At 30.9% G+C, this 24,174-nt stretch overlaps 2 protein-coding genes across 8 annotated transcripts in view; one reads left to right on the forward strand and one right to left on the reverse strand.

Moving 5' to 3' along the window:
- The window catches only part of LOC140663681 (disks large homolog 1-like), a 265,116-nt gene that overhangs the window by 14,947 nt on the left and 225,995 nt on the right, over positions 1–24,174 (forward strand). The gene's annotated exons all lie outside the window — the stretch shown is intronic.
- On the reverse strand, positions 16,077–24,059 carry LOC140663524 (uncharacterized). The gene is given in 10 exon segments (XM_072887754.1): positions 16,077–17,011; positions 17,436–17,816; positions 18,011–18,129; positions 18,131–18,219; positions 20,529–20,609; positions 20,738–21,183; positions 21,446–21,732; positions 22,935–23,193; positions 23,480–23,770; positions 23,969–24,059. Coding segments are annotated over 10 exon segments (2,964 nt in total). The 5' UTR covers positions 24,045–24,059.

The raw sequence follows: 24,174 nt of genomic DNA on the forward strand, positions 1-24,174 counted from the left end.
TGCTTAGGGCTACGCATCGTTCACAATATTGAAAAAAAATGTTCGGGCTATTTTTCTTTAATATTAAACAAGTCATATAAACTTTTTTATATGTCAAAATTATTTACATATTTCATATATCACCACTCTCTTGTTCCATAGTATGGATTATGGATTAATAAAATTTAGCAAAAATTCTTTTTATGGTTCGTGGATTAATAACTAGCAATATTTTGATCATTTATTATAATGTTTACTTTAAAAGAAATGTATAACACAGTTTTATATGTATATATAATTGTGTTATACATTTCTATCAAAGTAACATTATAAATTATAAATTTTAATAAATGCATCTAATTATCGAATGTGAATTCGGCACACAAATTAGTCACATAAATGAAACAACTAATTTATTTCGACGTGTAACGCAAAAAAAATTTGGTATAATTTTTCTCATTTTTAATATCATAATTCAATATGATTGCAATCAAGATTAAAGATTAAAAAATCGTGCTGTTTGTCGATCGAAAAAGTAACAACCTTTAGCGTTCAGAGAACCCTGACGTTAGATTTATCTGAAAGGATTATAATAAAGAACGATGGTTCTCAATTTTCTACATTATTGTTTTGCATGTTGAAAAAAATAAGAAAGATTTTAGGCTTCTAAGGCAATAATCAGATGTAGATACGTCACTCTGTTATAATCTCTCTTAATAATATCTTTATTAACATTACTCAATTACAGTTGCGAATATTGTAGAGGTTTCATCGCGAATTGTGATAATAATATTGCTTTAAAAAAACAGGTACCCACATGTAATATTGCGAATATGAGAACGCAGAGAAGTTACCAAGATTGGCATTCTGACGTCGTATATGTTTCCTGTAATGTGTAATTTCTTACCAGAAAGTAGGCTATTTTGCGATGATAGTTAAAGTAAAATGCTTACGAGAAAGCTCGCCCTCTCTCCTAGTGCTTTCAAGCAATGATGACCGGATTTTTTTTTTTTCATCTTTTAACTGCTTTATTGTTTTTTTATTAAAGATGCTCTAGGTCAATATGAGATCTTTGAGGATTATTAAACATTAATGAAATATTTGATAATCATAGTACTAATCGGTAATTAACGTTTGATGATTTTTATTAAACTAATATATCAAAATGTATTAAATAATTAATTAATTGGAAGAAAAAATATATTTCTAGAGGATTCTAAGAGGATAATTTTAAAATTATTTCGATATTGATTTACATTTACAATTCAGCAAATGCGAAGCTATTGTGATTGGTATTGCGATAAACTATGGATAAAATGTAAGAGAATCACTTTTTTTATTTTGTCATAATATTTCACGACTGCAACAAACGCGTCGTAAAAATTTCGATAAGAATGTGCTTACAACGAGAATTTCTTCTTGGAGTTTAACGCAGTGCATTTTCGAAAAATTGATGGCATACCAACAGAATAAGAATTGCGTGTGCATTTGACATTCGTCGTAATCTACTGATTCGCGGGAACAAAGAGCAACGATCTTCCATCGAACTTTTATTAAATCCCGATTCGATTTATATGAGAATTTCGTACGAGTCGAGTTCCGCGCCAAGATCGTCGAAGGAAAAGTTGCGAAAGAGCGCCACGTGTTCGTCGCTCGATGATTCGCGACCGCTCTTGGCAACCGCCGATTGCCGCTCGTAAATATTTTCCGCATGCAAACAATTCGCGATTAACGAGCGTGACTTTGTCTACGTATTGCCAAGTGACGAGAAGGACGTCGGCTACCATAATCGTTTCGGTAGCTGTTTTTATTTTGGCAATAAAAATACGTTACGATTGCCGGTTATTCGAGTCTCGAAGTATAATATATATCATCTCTCTTCTATGATACATTTTGTATTCTGATTCGTGAATAATGGAACGATAATATTCGATTTCTCAACAAATACGACAAACTGAAGCACGTACCACGTACATTCGTATCTTTACGAATGTTATATATCTTGATGCTACACTATCAAGGATTTACAAGAGTCGACTATTCTACGACCGCCCAACCCAACTAGCTCCAACGCTATCCTTCAGGGTCGCTTTCGACTATCTCGTTTCGAGCGATTCACCTACGTATCACGACGTATCCGCCCACACCTGCGCTCGTTTCTCTCTCGCGCGTTTACCTTTTTCTCCCTGTTGGCTAGGATGCTCAGCTCTAGGGCGGATCGATCCGGTAGGGACTCGGCTTTACAACGACGGAGGGCTTCGGACTCCGACTCTCGAGAATTTCATTGAAGGATTTCCGAAGGAGTTTCCTGGACCAGACGCTGCCCGCAACGACGTAGTAACGAAGAGGCAGCAGCTCGTGGGATTCGAAGGCGACGATCCGAAAGAAGAAGATCGAAAGACGAAGAAAGCGAATCTTCGTGTCTCTCGGAGGGAAAAAGATATTTATTAGGTCGCTGGTAGTCTGAAGGAAAGAGAAACGGTGAGGAAGTAGCAGGAAATGAAGAATCTGGCTGGGAAGGTACGAATCGTTAGAGATGTCGAAAGATGAAGGGGCTACAGAGTAGTGGAGAAGAACATAGATAGGTAGACAGATAACTGCGCTCGGTACTTGCTACGCGAAAAAATACGACGGCAACGATGCCCTGCGGTAATGGTGGCAAGAATTTCTTGTCGCTTTTCAGAGATTTTCCAAGCTAAGATGCACTTAGTGCGTGTCTAAACGAGAATTCTTAATATAATAAAATTTAATATATAAATTTAATAATCTTTATATAATAAAATGTTAGATTTTTACTTTAACAGGTATCGCAAATTGCAAGAAATTTAAGAAATAAAGTAAAAGTATGTCAAAAGATGAAGATCCTGGATTATCATTTTTGAAAAAAAAAAAAAAAAATGAAAATAAACGATGTCTCGGAAGATCGAAAACATGGAGAAGTGAAAAAATTCAAAAAAGAAAGAAAGGCTGTGAAAAATCGAAAAGCAATTCACGACGACGTGTCTGTCGCTTAACGCCCATGTAGCTGCAGTTTCAGCAGTGTTTGATCATTGTGACATTATGGCGAGCTATATTTTTCCCGTACTCTGAAAAAGTTACATCGATTTTATATTGTAAAAATTGTATTACACATGCACATCATTTATTTGTAGTTCTTGATTAAATGCCGCGTATATTTTATGCACGTATAAAATGTATAAAATTGGAAGTTATTACTCAAGGGAACAATTTTGTATGGACAATTTCCAACATCGTTTGATTCCTATCATCAGATAATTTTAGGTATCGCTGGCGAGTCTCCTCATTTTCATCACATACATACATCTATTATGTACATACGTTGAAATTGTAACTGTATATCATCGTGCATGTGACAATGCAACATTTACTAAAATTTTGAACTAGATTCACGTTTTTCTACATTTATTATCCTAACATATTTTAATGTTACTTTTAAAATATTTTCGAGACATCTTTCAAAATAATCTAAAAATATCGCATTGTTAAGCTATTTTATTTGAGAAAGGGAATATTTCAGTATCTGCAAAAAGGCAATCAGAGAGAGAGATAAATTATTGATAATTTATATATAAAATTTGATATTGTAGGTTGTAAATAAATATACGGAAATATGTATGCGCAAATATTAAATTTAAACTTATAGACAATTAAACTGATAGATCATTAGATAAGGAATAACAAGAAATAACACGAAGTAGAATATTAGAGAAAGGAATAACATAAAAAATAGAATATTACTGGACACGATGACGAGGAAAACCTTGCTTATCACGTTTGTCAAACCTAATCATTTTGATAGCAGGACCCATCCGAGCGATGAGATACGATCCTTGGGTCGCGTGAAAAAGGTCTGAGTACTTTCGCCAACTCAAAACTTTGCAATTTTGACGTACCTCTGGGGATAGAAAATGTCTCTCGTACTCGCACGTGCGGTGAAACTCGAAACTGTTCAGGAACATTATGTTGGAAATATTTCGTGTGCTTTCAGAAAGCTTTTGAACATATTTAATTATTTATAACATGCTTTTATCATCTTTGTCACATTTATATGTGTGATTGGACGTAATATTTTTTTTAGTAGACAGTATCAGATGTGAATCGTAATATATTTAACTTTATTTTCTGAACGGATTATGAATTTATAAATTGCGAAATTATAAATTACATTTTTTCTTTGTCGCATTTTAATAATTTTTGAATAATCCATTTTCTTTATCGTCGCGTGCATCAAAATGTATCGATTGAAACAATATGTAACATCTATATGAAATTGTTTATTTGAAATTAAAATTAGCGGTAAACATTGCGCAAAAAGTTTTAAATGTGCGAATACGATAGTGTGTGTATGCGTACAATACAATCTTTAACGAGTATATAGAAGTTTCTCACGTTTCTCGAAATACTGCCTCTGTGGCAATTTTTATCTCACAATGAATCGATAATGACCGAACAGTCGAACGGATCCGAAAGGCCGAATGCAGCACGAAATTCGCCAGAATTAAAGTTAAACTGTATTGATTATTCAACCACGTTAATTGCCGCGACGTATCATTGACTATACAAACATTCGAGGGCCGTGCTCGGACGATAACTGGTGCGTTAACGGATTTGCGCAATAAATAGCGATTGTCGTTGTGCAATTGTGTGATGGCTAGCGTCTCGTAAAATACATAATAAAAATGATACGATTCCTGCATTTGTATATGGCACATATTTCTCTTTCAAGATTTTCTTTTTTTTTTTATACATTAATCAGTAGTAATTATAAGAATATATCTGTTGAATTTGATTAATTTTTTTTAGTAAAACTTTCTCGATATTTTTTTTCAGAAGAATTTTTACTTATTTTTACGGAAAATTTCAATTAAATTGATACGACATAAAGTGAAAGACACAGCTGTTAAACTTCTTTTTACGTTCGTTATTTTGTACATGCAGAATTCTCATATAATCTTCAAGTTCTCTCACGTGCCTCTGGCACAAGAGAGATCTGTCACAGAGAGATTCTAGGATGTCGAGGCGCCCAAGCGTAACATTTTATTCATCAGATCCAATCTCTAAAGCGCGAAGTCCTTTCTTCGCGAAAACTATAGATGCTCTTTAACTAAAACGCCAGCATTCTTGAAATTCAATAGTCTCTTAACGCGCGCATAGGGCTTGTCGAACGGCGTGAAACCTTCGTCACTTGAACACGTAACAATAATAAACGAGCACTCGGGTCTCATCAGACATTTTGAAGCTCACAACAGAAGCTCGTCAAAAGCTTCAACTGATCGCCTTTTACACTGCGTAACTCGTTTTAAATATTTTTCAGTAAGAATGAGCAAAATTATGTCATCAACAACGTACTTTTCAGCGCTTCTCGACATATTGACAGTTTTGAAAAATATACAATTTAAACTTTTTTCTTGAATAATGTGCGTTCTTACAAATTAAAAGCTGCCATTTATATATAATATATACATATCTCTGTGATGTTCCCATGTCATAGACATTCGTACATCAACAATTGTTCGGCTTTCCGGCTTTACTGAACGATTTACTGGGCAATAACTTGACTTTAAGGAGAAAGAAGACGCTCTTGTGGTCGGCTGCGACAACATTGCAATAATTTCTTCGCGTTCTCCGGATAAGCCGAACGATATAATTCGCGCGGCTCGCGGGCGTAACTGTGGATTCGCTTTATCGCGCCTAGCTAAATCCTCTCTTGGGAAGATTCGGCGAGATTTCTACAAGGAGATAGATAAGTTTGGCGAGGCGAATTCACGGAGTGAAAAAGCCGTGGGATAAACTGGAATAAACCAGTCACGTTTTTCACAGAGCTCTTTCATTTCTTCTTCCCAGTTTCATCTCATTTATGACACTTATCCATCCTTTTATTCACTGTCGTTGTTCTTCGAATTTGATCCCTTAATCGGTTTATCAAGACTGGACTACACTCGTACTACACGTAGTGCTGCACGCCCCTGAAAGTCAGTACACACGAATGTAGATTAATTTTATGTATTACATATTTTTTTTTTAATCCACAATTACTATTCTTCTGTTACAATAGCTTTTTCTTTAATCTTTTTTAATAGTGAAATTTCTATTATTTTCTGAACTTTTTATATTTTAGATTAGGTTTCAAGAAATAAATTTCTTTTACCAACAGTTTATATATATATATATATGGGAAACTCAAAATAAAAATATAATACCTCGATAAAATAACAACTACGAAACTTCTTTAAGAATAAAGTTGTATTATAAATAATAAATTAAGGTGAGTTTCAAAATTTAACTTGCTAAGAATCTTTAAGTATAGTTAAGTGTAGTCTTGTGAAGCATTGGAACTTATTGCGAGAGACGTTTCTATTTGTTCATTTTTCAAAGTAGAAAGATGTTGTATTTCTAATCTTGCGAAAAGCGCACATGAGCACATACATGTAGTATATTCCTGTATTGTGACATTTTTGTTATTATATGATTTTAAAAAAATTTTTTAAAAGCATGATTTATTAATCGATTTATTAATTTAATAATAGTCTATTATTTTATTACGTCGAGTTTATATCGTTTTCATGTATAGCGAGATATATATTCATATATTCTCTTATAGCCAATGCCATATATACGCTGTGAGTACATTACTTCAAATATTTATTTGCGGTAACGTGTGGAGGGTCATATTTGCTCTTATGCTGTGCTTTCCTTTGAATCCCGAAATCGGAAGTGGGCGCGTTTCTCGCGTCGGACGGAGTAAACTGTAGCCTCAAGGGTTCTGTGATTTGATGCTCGGCGCTCAGCTTGGAAAGTTAAACGTGAGTCCGCAACACGTGCGGATGCATGTAAAACATTTTGAACATATACAGCATATGAAACTGCTCGTTCGTATTCTTTTTCTTTCCGTGTTTTTATTATTTTTGTGCTTTTATTATTTTTCCGAGCATATTGTGTATATAAGTTGCAAATCTGCTTATTTTTATTTGTGCATTTCTACCTCAGTCATATTTTATTTAATATAAATTATTCGAATCTGCTATAAATTGGGGAGTGAATTGTTATTCCACAATATATTTTCTCATGCAAAATTAATCACTCTAATCACCGATAATTAAAACTCAGTATATACAATGCGTAAATAATGAAAATAAAAAATATGAAAAGAGCTTAAAAATATAGTGCTATATATTTTATACTTATTTATTCTATATTGTATACACTTGATGTGCACTTGTTGGTTTTTTAAAAATATTTTTGATATGCTACGTTTTTATATATTTAAATTTATATTTTTAAATTTATATTTTGTTTTTATATTTATTTAAACATAAATGAGAGCGAAAATATTTGTCAGTCCGTTTGCAGTAAAAATCAAAGTAAAAATCAAGCAACTGTATCTTAAGCCATATTATATTTAATACTCTTTTATCAGTTTCGAATTTTATCTCTGCTGTAAAGTGCAACGTTTATTACTATTTAATTTTCTTCGAGATTATCTCAGAATATTAGGAACAAGCGCGCCTTCTCAAAGACGTTACATCGCAACGGAATTACCTTGTGTTAACCAAGTGCTCGAGAGTCTAGTGGCAAGCAAAGCTCTCGAGAGACAAGTGGTGAACCTTGGCCGTCTCCTTAGACTCCATCTGTGCTGCAACGCGGTTGCCGCTACGGCCTCAAAGCTCGCGGAAGCGAAGCTCTCTTCCTGCTCTTTCTCCTTTATTACTCACTATAACGTAGTAATTCGTTTCCTAGGTGCTGGAAATGCTTACAGTTTTTATGAGTTATATATATATATATATATATATATATATATATATATATATATATATTTATATATATACACGGAAAAAAAGTAAGTGTCAAATCAAAACTTATATATTCATATGAACGCGTTCATTGTCTCATATATACGCAACAATTTATAATCTTCTTGGAAGAATTTAAAAATCTTAAATTTTAACAATATTATATAATCTTATTTCAATACTACGATTGTCATTTCAAGAATAAAATAATTATTTTAACTCTAAAAAAATTATCATCTTCGATTTGAATATGTGTTATTTTCTATCCAACATTTTTTCTTCTCTATTCAAGAAAATTATTCTTAAATAACAAGAATATATTTTTCTTGGGTGAACTATATAAAATTGTCTTCATCCAAGCAAATTTTCTTTGTTTAACGCAATAAATCTCATTTCAAGATTTACATTTTGAAACTAAAGATATTGTCAAAATAAGAATATTCTTTTTTTCTGTGTATATATACAATATACTATATCCCTTTAATATATTTTGTTCTTGATTTATACAATTTTTAGAAATAATCGATTCTTTCCTCGCATTTCCGACTGAAACTCGAAACTTGCAGCAAATATTTTAATAGATATATAATGAGATTTTTACATAAAAATGCAATTTAATAAAAATGCGCCTTTATCGTGGCTGTCGTCGGATACAAACTACTTTTTTGTTCTGATTTCTGCATGTATTCCCATGATTCGTTATTATTCATCGCAGACTTAGCTTGTTCTCGGTAACGAATTTTTGCTCGATTGTATTTGGAAGTTATTTCGATATTTTCGTGAGAGAATCTTCTCGAGAGACCGTGTAATCTCAAGAGTGTTCGACACTGACACTCTCGTGGGAGTACTAGTCGTATTTCATCTCGCCGCGGTGCATCGACGATGCGCGCGGAGAAAGTCGAGAGATAAAGAAAAGGAGGAAAAGTCGTGCAGCGTGACTAAAGGGATATTCCCGTTGGTATCGTAACCCGCACTTCGCCTCCTTTCCGTCCAGGAAGAAAATCGCGTATAGAGGATACACAGGGTCTACCGAATCGGCGTACTGAGACTACAATGACTCTTGCATCCTCTAGTCTACGCTCGCTTCTCTAGTCTACGTTTGACTCTTTCTATTGTACTTGCGAATCTTTTCCAACATCGACGGGAGACTTATTCGTTGCACGAGCAACGGCAATGTACTTTTCGACACTGCAGTCTATTTCGAAACTTGTAGCTGTACAAATTTAATCCGAATTTCATTTTCGCCGTGGTATTATCACAACAAAGTTATATAGGACGAGGGGTGGATGAGAGAATTATATCGTTGTACTTAAGATTTTAGTGCCCGTTAGGGAAACGTACGTTAAGGAAAATTATATTATATTTGATACTTGTTAATATATAGTTTATAAGATATAATTTTTATAGATTGGATGTAAAAGATTTTTAAAAATGAGATTTGAGACTTTTAAAAATCTTTGAAAATTTTTTCAAAATTCGCTAATTCTTTCTATAATCATGAAGAAGAACAAATATCAATTGTACAATAGAAATAGCAACTTTGATTATGTTTACATCAAAGATATAATCTTTCTTGAAAAAATAATTGTATCAAAAATTTTTAGTTATATTTAGAGAACTTTATTAGAGATTTCTGTATATATCGACGAATAAATCGTTGCTTGAATTCTGTGCGAATTTGCAGCAATCAATTTTCACTTATAATTACATCCACTGAATAGAAGGAATGAAATGAAAATATGAGTTAATAGAAAATATAAGTCAATAAAGATTATGTTTTTCGAAAACAATAATTACAGATTACACTGACCTTGACTGCTGATGACCGTAGTCATTAAAAGGCTCAACGCCGAAACGTTAATTGGGTTAATCACGATTGTTCATTAGTTCAGTCAATCATCGTAAGTTCCGATGGCTGATATTAATTGGGCTAATTACCTGTGCACGTCTACTGTAAATTAAGATGGATCGTCTACAAGTTTCCTTCGTAAGTTAGGAACGCATAATTGATAGAGTTATATAGATAAATCAAATAGATAAATTCTTTAAACATTTAATAAAATAGATATATATATATGTAGATTGTTCTAAATAAAATTTTTGATACATAATTTTGCGCGATGTAAAAATTATGTTTGGAATTATATATTATTTTAACATTTAGTGTTTTAGAGTTTTTTAAATTGATTATATACAATACAATAATAATATATAAATAATGTATATAGTGTATATATATATATATATATATATATATATATATATTTTAGCTATTTACATATTATTATTGTATATAATCAATTTAAAAAACTCTAAAACACTCAATGTTACACGGAGAAAATTTTATATTAAAAATTACTATGGTATAAAGTAACTGTGGACTATTAGAAACAATCCAAGTTAAAATGCTATGTAAAACTGTAAAAAGTGACATAATTGATGTAATTTTTACGTAAATTATGTCAATTTTTTTACAGTTTTACATAGCATTTTAACTTGGAATGTTTCTAATAGTCCACAGTTACTACATACCATAGTAATTTTTAATATAAAATTTTCTCCGTGTAGAATAATATATAATTCCAAATATAATTTTTTTATCGCGTAAGAGTATGTATCAAAATTTTTATTTAGCACATTCTACATATATATGTGTGTTTTACTATATATATATATATATATATATATATATATATATATATATATATATATATATATATACACGCAAAGAGCTTTAAATACTTTTATAAAAAATCAAGTTTCTTTTAAGAACGTGGGTAGTTTTGTATTCGTAAAATAAAAGTTCTTTTTAAAATACAAAGTTCTTCGAAAAAAGTTTAAGGGGGAAAGCTACTCGCGATATGCATTTACTCGCAATATAAATAATGACATATTTGGCTTGTACTGAAAAGAATGGTACGAAAGAGATTGGTGGGAATGGAAAAAATAAAGAGTACGTGGAACAAACTAAGAAAAAGTACAGTGGAAATGGACCAGAAAGGAATATTGGAATGAGAAAAAATGCTGTCGGGCCGACTATCAGTCCCACGCGAATCCTCGCTTTTGCTCGTTTCCTATAGCCTCATTTCCCTTGTATAAATATTCATGTATACTAGTCAATGTGTATGTACAATCATGTACGTACTCTTTTTTATTTTTTTTTTCTTATTTTCAGTGTGTGTTGACTATTCAGTGGTATTGATTGTGCTTGCATCGACGATTGAAAATGTATCATCGATCAACATAGATATATTTTGGTGAAATTGTGGATTAATTTATTTTCATTTAATTTATTTAATACTGTGATGAATTTAATTTAATGCTATTCTCTGTTACGAAAGTTGTTATAGCTGTTATACATATTAGCAAAAGTTCACGAATTTCTAAAAAAAAAAATTTTATTTTATTTAAAAGAGTAAAAGTAAAAGATTTTTAGTTGGAAATCATCTTAACAAATTTTTATGTTTTCAGTTATCGCTATTAATTAAAAATATATAAAAATATATAAAAATATAGCTTTTATGACCATAAAGTTCAAAAACAGAAACGATCACATTGATCAAGTTGATTGAATGTTAAATCATTAATCTAATTTTAATTGTGTCAAGTTGTTATTGAGAGCAACACATGGTTATACTGTCGACCATTAGTTGTAAAAATGGTATAACTGTAGTACGATGTGCATGACTAGCTGCGCAAATCATCGATCTGCCCGGAATAAACCAAACTGCTTTTCACGATTTGCTGAGAGTTATGATAGTGGATCGACCATTTTTCATCAGAGTGTTTATCACTCCCTCTTCCCTTCTTGTTCTTTCGTTCTGTTTCATTGAAACGCTTTGCAATGAAAACCGTTTTTTTTTTTTTTTTTTTTGCAAAAAATCAGTAACCTTTGTATCAATCGTATGCAATTACCTTTTTTTTATTTTTTATTACGTAAAAGCTTCTTTGCAGTGGAAATTATCCTTCCTATGATTGATTTGCATTTGTTTCGCAATAAATAAATGATCCGATGGATGGATTTGCAGTATGTCCCTGTAAAAAATGGTTGTTTAAAACTATCCTTTTATTTCGATATAATACATATATACGTAGTAATTTAATATATAACATCGCTTTCGTTGATAATCTGAAAATTATTCGCGTTTCGACAAATTTCTAGAATCAATGCGCAACTCTATGCACTGATATCAAAACCAATACAAATGTATTTCCATTCTGGCAATTTAATCCCGGTTCTGTAATCCTCTATATAATTATTACATACATTATTAAGCGTGAGAATTTTGATTTAGCTTTTAGTAAAGGAAATATGAAACTTTACTTATATTGCATCGCTAATATATTTATAATATAAATTAGAACTTTGACAAATGATTGGCACAAATATTCATAAATAGAGATAGTTTTGTAACGATAATACTATGAGAACAGATTAAATTATAATTTTCAACAAGAAATGAACGTATAATAATAATCGATATTCGTAATAAATAAATTTAATAAATAAATAAAAAATAAATATTACATAAATAAAAAATGGCAAACTCATCTGTTATTTTTTATTATAGAAAGTATTGCATAAATTTCTTTTTTTTAGATTATAAAAGACTAAAAGAAAGAAATTTTGTTTGGCTTGGCATCCGATTTTGTTAATTTTTACTATCATCGCATATAAAGAAAAGGAGAAAAAGGAGTCGATGTTTAATCGATAAAATTACATGTAAAATGAATTTTTTACATGTGTGTCAAAACCAGCGTCGCATGCTGTTTTTCTTTGATTCTTACCGATCAGATGATTCATGCAGTGAAAACGAGAAAGAAACATTTTGACAGCGAATGAAAAGGCAACTTTTTCTTTCTCAAGGTTTGTTGAATTTTAAAATTCCGAGGGCAGAGTGGCGAACTTGGAGGAAACGCGGGAGATCGTTGGCGACAGGTAATTGCATTGCAAAATTGCATGCGAAGATTCCGAGTTTGATTCGCGGCTGCTTCCCAGAGAATTCCCGTTATTGCCTACTTCGTTTTCAGTTCAAGTACCGACTATTCTTATATAGGAGAATGGAAATATTCTCCTTTCGTGTGAGGGATGACTCTCGCGAAAATTAAGCGAGAACGCGGGCGACAGATTTAGGCGAATGAAATGAATGTCTTCGTTTTAGCGACATGCGACGAGGGTAAATCCTTCCTTTTATTTATACCGAGTGACTGTACGGTAATCAGAATGAATTGTCGCGGATGATTTATTTACGAAATAAGAAACTCTCTGAGCGTCGTTGGTGCATATATAAATAATTTATCTTATTTTACTTATATAAATCATACATAGGAAAATTGAAATCAATTTTTATGAAAATTCTTTATATAAAAACGAGGTTCTAATTACATATATATAATCCCAATAGATTAGATATCGTGTCTAATTATACGAGTTGGCTAAACTTGACAATAAACCATCGAATAATACTGTATCATCAAGCTTATAACATATCCATTTGATGGTTGTTGAAGTGATTGTTTGCCGTAAAATATGAATATCTGGGTAGTAGAGAAGGATAATTGTCTCGAGGTTTACTTGCAGACAAGTCTAATGTGATTGGTAGTTCCGGAGCGGACGTAGGTTTCTCAGAGGACAATCGAGTTTGCGCTCCGCTGGCAATTACACTCTCTGCTCGTTACGTGGCTTGAACGTGGAACTTTCTCGCGGCGACGAAAGACGTCGTGTCCCGCGCGCTCGATTGAGACCATTTTCGTTGAGCTGAAAGTTGCAGTAATTGCTGGGTAAAGTAAGTTCCTCTGTTTGCTTGTTCATTGTTGTATGCCAGTCAATCAAACAATAACAAAGATTAAACAGTAGCGACGCGTTCCATTTATACGTTTGCTTTTAACTTCCCCGATGTAGCTGGGTATCAGAATAATATAGAATATTTGAATTGTTCTGTTAATCTAAAATGCGCATCACGTAATTCACATTATCAATAATAGAAAACTATGTAATTGTATTGTAAATAATTCTTGACTAAAGTTTATCAAATACTTCGTAAATCGTTGTGTTTAATTTCACGAAATAAGGCTTTTACGATGATACATATATTTTTTTTTTGTTTTGTTTTACGGATACTAAACTGTAACAACCTTTTGCGAAATAAAGGGATAAAAAGTCGTAAAGAAAGCGGACAGATAAGAGATAGAACGATATCCGTCATTATCTAAATTAAGTAAGACCAGTGTCTCTTGGAGAATTTCCATCTATTTTTGAATAAATCGAGTAATCTACTTACAATTTTATACGCGTACACGTGACAGCATTATTTAAACAACATCGTGAATGCGCCTTTCTCTTCACTTATGAACAATTCTTTTTATTACGCCTTCAATCACACGAATACAGAATTTTCTCTATTTCGCAAAGAAAAATTCTACCGATTACATGCGCGAAACGCAGTGTACCTATATTAGGCAAATAAAACACGAGAATTTTGATGCAAACAAATGTGCACGCATTATCTTATAAGCCAATTTAATTGGTTTAATGGTGCGCATATACAATATTTGCCCCATAATGTGATAGTTACAATTATTGATTTATACACCTCTAGCAACATAATTACATTTATAATAATGAATTCAAAATTTTAATTGAGAGTACACGTCGACGTATTAAGAGAGCACTCGTAATATTCAATGAAATATTATCAGAATCTATTATATAAATAAAATGCTTGCAAAAGAATGAAAATTAGTATATGTAAATGATACAAATTTTATTTATTAAATATCAATTTTTATATTTTATTCTTAATTATTTTCCAAATATGTTTTTTTTTTTTTTTTGTGTTGTGTTTGTCACTAATATATTTTTTACATTATTTTAAACATATATGATACATTTGCTTAATTTGTTCAATGTAATTTTTAATATGTAAATTTTATAATACGGTCTTTTTTATTTATAAATTACTGTCATTAATCACGCTAATGTAATACAATTATATACAAATTTGTACTTTGCTTATTCAATGATACATAATGCTCTATACGAGATAAGATAGTATCGAATTTACAGCTTCACGGTCTCAAGGTCAGCGTTAGTAATTGTTCAAATGAAACATCGTATCTTGTAAAATATTAAATATTGGCTAAATTTTATATTTTAATTATATAATTCAATATTAGCTGTTTATTTCATCGTGGACGTTACGATGTTTTATGTCTGTTAAAAAAATAATAATATTGTTTTTTAGTTAATGAAATAAGCAAGAGTGATACGTCAGATCCGTTTATAAAATTCTATGCAATTATTACTTAATTATGTTATAAGATATAAACCGGATTCAATTTGAAAATAACTAGTATTTTTATTAGATTACATTTTATATATCACGTCTTAATGTTGTGAAACTAGAGAGTTCGTGACTTTTCCAATCTTTCGTAATTCTATTTTTTCGAAACTGTATTTAATTTTTATCAAGTGATGATAATTTAATGTATTAGGCTGATTCGCATGCAATTAATTGCAACATATTGATAGCGAAAATGGAATAGTTTCGTATCTTACATAATCGTTTTGTTAACATTTTGTTAGATAAGAAAATATAATACAATTATATTTTCTTATACAATATAGGAATCTTGCTTATACAAAGTAAGAATATATAATAATTTATTCAACAATTTGCCAAGAAGGGACTTGGTACAAAATAAGAATATATACAATATAAGAATCTTGTAAATATATTATATATAGTCGTGAAAAAGATTCCGCAACTTTAATTATAATTTTATTCCAAAGAAAGATCAAATAAGAATTATTTTTAATTTCTATAATTATATCGCAAAATAATTTCATATCTCATTATTTCTATTTATTATTATAACGCAATCTTTACACAATTAAATAATTCTTTAGTACAATCAACAAAATAAAAAATTAAAATTTTTTACAATTGTAATATATGTTATGCATATAAAGATAAGCTAAAACAAATTGTGTGCTAATAATATTATGTAATAATTTAAAATATTGTGTATTCATTAACTACTTTGCATCAATTCGCAGCTTCTTTTTTTGCGACAAAATATTACAATACTTCTGCTTTGTTAACATCGAGTGAAAATATTACGTAAGATTATAATTTATCAGCTTGCTATTGACCGCATTATAGTATTACTTGATATGTTATAAAAATTTCTTGCAATGAACTCGAGAAAAGGAGTTATCGCGAGGTTCATAAATCATGACTTTAACTACTTTCGCGTTGATGCAATTTAATAAACATACTCGACTTAACTTTTCTTCGTCAATTCTTCCTGGATCTGTTGCAACGACTTACCCTTGGTTTCGGGCATGCAGAGGAGTGTAAATGGTACAGCAGTTATCAGCAAGCAAAAGTAGAGGTAGAATACGTACTTTTCCGTAAGTAGATTGATTAGAGGTTGATAGGTCGACGTGGATATGAAAGCACTTAGTCCAGCCACGATACTGCTGAAACAGCCGGCCACGCATTTAACATGTGGCGGGAATATCTCGCCCAGTACCGCGGTAGGTATCGAAAGGATGCCCATAAAAACGGATATTTGGAAGAACAACACCGTGAATATTGGTAGTGCTTGCAAGTCGGCCGGATCGTATCCCGCATCGAGAAGCTGGAATTCTGTACCCAGACAGATCAGCGAGAGCGAGACACATAAACTGGAAGCACACATTAGGATTCGTCTACCAAACTTGTCGACCAGCAACATAGAGAACAGGGAACTAACAATCCCAACAGCGGTGACAATAATCACCATTATCGCCGGCTCTATAACAGTTACTTGGGCGCTTCGCAGAATACTTTCCATGTAGAACAAGATGTTATTCATACCACACATTTGACTGTACATGAAGAGCACAAGCACAAGTATTAGCGCTTTCCAGATACGCGGAATTTTGAATTCTTTTAGAACGTCTATGAAGCTGAAATTATTGTTCGTCTCGATAAATTTCTTCAGGCTCTGCAACTCTGATTCTACGTCGCATTCACGATGATACCAGAGTATCGACGCTCGGGCTTTCTCTTCCGCTTTGATCTTGACGAGATGATGCGGCGATTCCGGTAACCAGATGAAGATGATCATCAGTATAAAACAAAGGCCGAGACATATGCTAGCAGAAATCTCCATCGTTAAATATGCACCCATTATACATATTATTAAATTGCCTATTGATAAGCCAGCCATCGCTGTAGGAAAAAGTTCAAAGGTTTTTTGTTAATTTTGTATAACCGTCACAACTGCTATTAACATTAATATACATTTTAATTCTTTAGACTTTTTGGATTTTTCTTTTCGTATGTTAAATCTTATTTTGCTTTATAAACTAGAAATCCATACTATCATTATAAGTATTTGTTATCAAACATTAAAACGTAATATTATCATTATGACGCAAATTTGAAAAAACTTAAACGCTAAAATTTTCATAATAAATAAAATCGTTAGTCATTCAGCGAGATATCGAGATATCTCAATATCTAACACTTTTTGCATTTTTACATTTAAATTTACATGTAAATTGCATTTTACTATATTATTTGCATAATTTGAAAAAAATTATTGTATGTTACAAAAAATTTATAAATATATATAAGTATATAGAGTACGTACCTAGAACTATCAGAGCTCCGCGGATAGTAGGATCCGCGATTTCGCTCAGATAAAGCGAGAAACTGCTATATGTTTTTCCCATACTAATGCCACCTAGAAACCTAGCTGCATATAGCCATTCCGGTCGATTAGCCACCATTATAAAGAGCCAGCAGAAAGCCATCGGTAAACTGGTCACGAGAATCGTTGTTTTAGTGCCGAGATAGTTGACGGCGACAGAACCGGAAATGGCGCCAATTAGTCTACCGAGGTTCAACAGTGAAACTATCCAGGAAGCCTCGTCCATTGTCATAGGAATTTGGGATTCGGATGAAGTTAGATACGCGATATACGGCGAGCTCCAAGCTCCCATCATTCCAATTTGCAGCAGCAAAAGAGTGACTGAAAATAGGAAAATTATTAGCTGTTTATATTTTTTTCTGCATTAATAGATTATATATATATCTCTTTATATATACGTAAATGATTTCCCGTATAAATATCGATAGATTTTAAAATTAACAATATACATATGTTTGAGAAATATCGATATACATATATAAAATATGAATATATTAATATGTGAACATACACACCTCCGATACTAGCGATCCATTGGGGCCAAGTTGTTTTCTTTATTTTTTTTTCCTCCATCTCATGATCCATGCTGATCTTTCCGCAGCATATTTATGACTGAGCCTTCGTGTGGAATATCTATTCTACTCGACAATCGTCGAGATATAGGCTGTGTTCTAAAATTTACTGCCAGTACTGCCAGCATATCGTCATCCTTGTTTACTGATAGCTATATAGAGCGCGTGAGTATAAATGATATCATCTACTCGATTCTAATATGTATCAATTCTATTTTATTACATATATCACAGCGGTCAAACGTAACAATGTCGCGCATTTCGTGTGAGAATAAAATAATACGTTTTACATGAGTACAAATTCTCATTTGATAATAGAAAAAATAAATGAAGATAGAAATTTGCATATTTTCACATTTACTGAACGTTAAACAAAGATGACAACATGTTGGCAGTACTGGCAGTGCATTTTGGAACACAGCCATAGAATCAGGTTCTACGTCACTAACTCTAAGATAAGTGATGTATGCATTTCTTAATGAGCAATACTTTGTATTATCATTGCGTATGGAAATCATATATTTTGATAGTTTGAAATGTTAAGTAGAATAATAACTACGTGAAGAATTTTACTCGTTAGAGGATTTATATTTTGATAACCAGTTATCAAATTCAATAAAAATGAAGAAATTTAACATGTCTCAAAACTATATCAATATGTAGATATTATTTCGTGCGTTAAGAAATTGTCATTGCGAAAATCGTACATTTCTTTAAATTTGACAGACGTTACTAATAATAAAAATTATGTGTTAGTATTTTTTTTAATTTTTTATTACGGACAAATTTGATATTTATTGACTGAAGAACGTAACAATATTTATTTTTTATTACATGAATATTCTGCTGTTATGCACTATATATTTTAAAATTCAAAATCTTTAATATTTTTATAAAAAAAATTAAGATGTATAAAAGAGAAGGTACAAATTAAAAATTCAAATTTCATTTATTTTAATTTATAACTGTTTCTAGGATAATTATCTAATATGTATTCATGATATGCATAAAAAGCAACATTAGTTAAACAGAAAAAATCAGTATTAGCTAAAAACTAGTTATGTAATTAAGTTATAAAAATTAATATGTAGTGATCGATATGAACATACTAGCATATAATTACGATTTGAATATAATTATAACTTTATACATGCGATTTACTTGAATGTATTATTTATAACTAACAGAAACCTGAGAAAATTGTATTACAATCTGAGTTTATATATTTAATCTTTAAAAGAATACGCTACTAAACTAATTATTTAACATTTTATGTAGTGGAATAGTTATATCCGCAGATGTACTCTCCCTTCTTATTAATACAACGTTATAAAATATATAGGTGTTTTAATTATTTAGAAATTTAATAAGAATTTAATATATACTATATATAAATCTTGCGTATATATATATATAATTCAATGACAAATTAATTGGTTATTCTATTAAAAATATACAATATACTATACAAAGCATATAAATTTATTTGTATAACAATATATGATTAAAATCAGAAAGAAATATGAAAGCATTTATTCGTGAATTAAAAATTTCTGGCAAGAATTGCAAAATAAAGCAGTTAATAAATTATGAAGAGCTTTATACTTTTTTATTAAAAATATAAGATATAATTTATATCATTTAATGTTTAACTTATGACATCGATAAATTCTGAATATTAAAATAAAAGATTTTCGATGTATTTAGTCAATAATTAATTTATTTATATTTACAAAGAAACATACATTTTACATTTCTAAAAATTTGGTTTATATTTTGAAATAAGTTTAACTTATATACTAATATATTTATTTGTTTAATTAGTTATTCTCATTGTAAAATATGTTATATTAGGCTTTCCATTTAGCGATACAAGTCGACACAAGCGTCATTGTCTTTTTTTCAATATCCAGTGATAATAAAGATAGAATGACGCTTGTGTCGATTTCTGCCACTAATTGTATATAAATAGATAGCACCCATTATTGCATGGTTTTATGATTTTGTGAAAAAAAATCTTATCTTTGAAAACATTTACAATAAAATTATAAATCACTCCTATCACGGTCGTGAATCCGAAATATCTTTATCAATGAACAAAACGTTATTGTTTGTATTTTCAATTCAAACAGTTTTATCTTTTCTCACGATTTTAAACATTACATTAGCCTAATTTGAAATTTGCGTACTAAATCAATTTGGTCATTCTATGTGTGTAATTAGTTGGTTTTATGACAGTATAAATATATAAGTAATGTAAACATTTATTTTCTATTAACTTTTATTTTTGCAATTGTTTATGTAAATGTATGCTATAATAATAAATCTATAATATTAATAAAACCATACATACTATCAATATTACCTATAAAAGTATATTAAACACATCTTTGGTAGTTGGATCTATATAATTACATTGCTAATTATTATTTCCTGAATATTTTTAAATCATTCAATTTGCTAAAGTATCTTCAGTTTGAACATGATTCTCTCGTCTCGACCTTTCTCGCGTATTTCCTGCGGCCATCATGTCTTGAATTTCCTATTAACATCGTCTTTAATTAATGTGCAACATTTACATCGAATCTAGGATAACACTTTCTATGCTTCGTAACAATATATAAATCATTACAGTTAATAAATTATTACTAATATATAATATAAATTTACCTGCAATGTTTTTCCTTTTGTCTCTGGCACTAAAGTGAGTGAATACAGCAGGCAAATTGTAATGATCGAAGCGTAGATCCAGAAAACGTATTGCTCCCCCATGATATCTATTAATGGCTGATAGCTTTTGGTAGATACAAATGCGAAAATAGCCGATGTAATGCTAGCGACAAACCCAGCCACGCTTTTCAAATCGGATGGAAATAATTCGCTTAGCATCGTGCTCGGCACCGGCACAAGTCCGAAGCACAAGGATGACATGAATATTATCAGCGATAGGATGAGAAGCCACTCGAGATCACCGGGATCGTAATAGAGATCCAATAGAAGAAAGTGCAAACCTAGCGACAGCATGCCGACTATCACACCGGATGATGAGATCGCTAGCAGGATTCTACGACCGCAACGATCGATGGCGTATACGCCAAACCAGCCGAAAATGATACCTGGATGTCATAATTGGATAAAATGGAAACGATTTAATTCTTATCAAAGCGGATAAAACTGAAGTTTAAAAGATTAGTGTACATTCTGTGGTTTTATTATACGTATATCAAAATTAATCATTAATTTATCTTTAAATTTAAAAATTAGATCGTTTTAAATGTCCACATGTTTCACGAATTAATGAGGTAATATAAAAAAAGATAATAACTAATGACATTATAATGACTAATAATGACATTATTGATATCAAAAATTACATACCAATTGTACTAATAATCATTACGATAGACGAAGGCGTGATCGACGTGACCATCGCTTTTCTCACGATAATCTCCATATAATATATAACTGTGTTTAATCCACTGAGCTGCATAAACGTGAACAGTAGTATTATTATCGTGAAAGCGTGGCGATTTTTTGGCATTTTTATTTGCTCGAACCGTTCCCTTAAAGTCACCGCAGGCGTTGACTTTACGAAACGTTCTACGGCTTCCAATTCACTTTTTATGTCGGATTTTGGAAAATACCATCGAATAGCTTTTTCCGCTCTGGAATTGTGTTAGTAAGAAACGAAAAAAAAATATTTTAATTTATTACAAAGTTATTACAAAAATATTACATAGTTATTACAAAAGTACATAACAATTACATAAATATTTGTATCTAAGATATACAGAATATCTCAGTTAAATCATAATTGTTCTTGTGATGAATCTACTCTTTGCGTAAGTATACCTATAATATATAATTATTGTCAATAAAAATTTTTTTTTTCATTTTTTTTCTATTTTGCTATTTCTCTCGATATCTCTATGTTTTTCTTTTAATTTTGTCAAGAAATGAACTACGTTCTACATATAAGCTGAATATATATTTCATCGATAATGAGTATCTGCTGAATAGCTTAATTTTTAAATTTTCTAGTTTCCTGATTACATCCTTGTTGGCTTTTCCTCATTATTTAAATTAATTCTTAATAGTCGACGCGATGAAACATAGGTATATGGAATATTAAATATAATTATATTTTTTTATATGAATAAGTTTGTGCGATTATGTATATTATGTCGTTATGTGTATGAAAAGATAATTAAAATGCGGATATTAGCCGGAATTTGAATATAAATCGGAATAAAATATAAAATACTTCTCAAAAAATATTTATGTTTTTATCACCTAACAGTATTATACATAAAGAGAGATTATCGAGAAAAATTGATTTTTATAAATTTTTGAAAAGTTAATTTTATTTAAGAAAACACCAAAAAATTTAAGAGCTCAAAATATATTAAATTAAAAGAATGATTTATTTGTGAAATTATTAATAAATTGTACTTTTTCGAAACAAACTATTTTTTTTCCTATCTTCAAAAACAATGAAAATATCCAAGACAAAAATAAAGGTGACATTCTATATATCAGTAATTATATATTTGTAGATTATTTGGCAGATAGTAGACAATTTATGAATTAAATTAATCGATAATTTGTAATACAATATATTGCACAATTACTAGGCACAATATCATCACGAAAGATTATCAAACCAAAATCATCATCCTAAATAAACACTTATTTTTTTTCATTGCCAAGTCATATCAATCTCACGCCTTAAAGATACTATTATTAGATCGAAAAATACTCGTTAGTCGCAAGTCGTGATTAGATAATCAAGTTTGAATACAACTTTATATAACAAATTGGTAAAACAATTTTTTAATATTTTTTTTATATTATATAAAAAAATTACCTCTCCATATCATTGCGTCGCACGAAATAGTGCGGAGATCGTGGAAGAAATAGGAAGGCAATTGTGTAGCATGTCGTCAATATTAGGCTGATAATTCCGAAACACATCATAGACATATTGGGACCCATTATATTACCGAAGAGAATGCCCAAGATTATTCCGTTGATGATCAAACTTACTAAGGCCCCGCGGATTGATGGCGCCGAAATTTCACCGATGTAAAGCGGATAGCAACTGAACACCATTCCCATTGATATACCTGATTAGTGTGATGTAACTTTGAATAAAATTATATAGGTTTGGTATTATCTCTGGAAATATTAGCATATAACAAATTCAATGATCTTGAAAAGTTTACATAAAAAAAAAAAAAATGGAAAAGATTATGTTGTGTGTGTGTGTGTGTGTGAAGAAATAGAATTTAAATACAGGAATGAAAGACAATATATTATAAAATTACACCCTGCGAAAGATTATATTGGCAAATCGATTTATTCCGCATAGAAGCGCTGGCAATTAATAGCTGTAATAATTAAAATTGTTACCTGAAAGTGTTCTGAAGATGTACAGCCATGTGACAGAATTGGCGCAAATTATGCAAATCCATCCAAAGAGCAGTGGTAATCCTGTTAATAATACAGACCTCTTACTACCAAGATATTCCACGAAGAGAGATCCGATGACGGCACCGAACAGACGTCCAAGTGGTAATAGAGAGGCTATCCATGATGCTTGTTCATGTGTTACGGGAAACGGCGGATCCTCGTTGAGTAATTGCGCTAAATAAGGCGATGTCCAACCGATTGTGAGACCAACACTGATGCCTAACAGGGTCACTACGGTATACAATATTTCGTTGTATATCACAGAAAAAAACACAAATATATTCCGTTCACATTTCATCAGTTTGTCGAAAAATATGTGGAATATTATCTTTTTTTAAAGATACATATTTTGCGAGTGTGTCTTAAATTAAATTGAAATATGCATAAATCTCTCGAAGAAAATTGTCACTCTTGTAAAAATTAACTAACCTATTATAGCAGCGAGCCATTGAGGCCATAATCGAAGTAGAGCCTCGTACATTATTATTTTTATTCCACCTATCATAAGCGTATCTGATAAAAATGTAAAAGCGAAAGATAAGAGAAACTTGTTATCGCGCTTCTGTTTTGTAGTTATCCATGTTCTTACAGTTATTTGCATTGCGCGTGAAGTCAAGAAATCATCGGATGCATAG

The sequence above is a fragment of the Anoplolepis gracilipes genome, chromosome 3 (genome assembly GCF_047496725.1).
Source record: "Anoplolepis gracilipes chromosome 3, ASM4749672v1, whole genome shotgun sequence".
Lineage (NCBI taxonomy): Eukaryota > Metazoa > Arthropoda > Insecta > Hymenoptera > Formicidae > Anoplolepis > Anoplolepis gracilipes.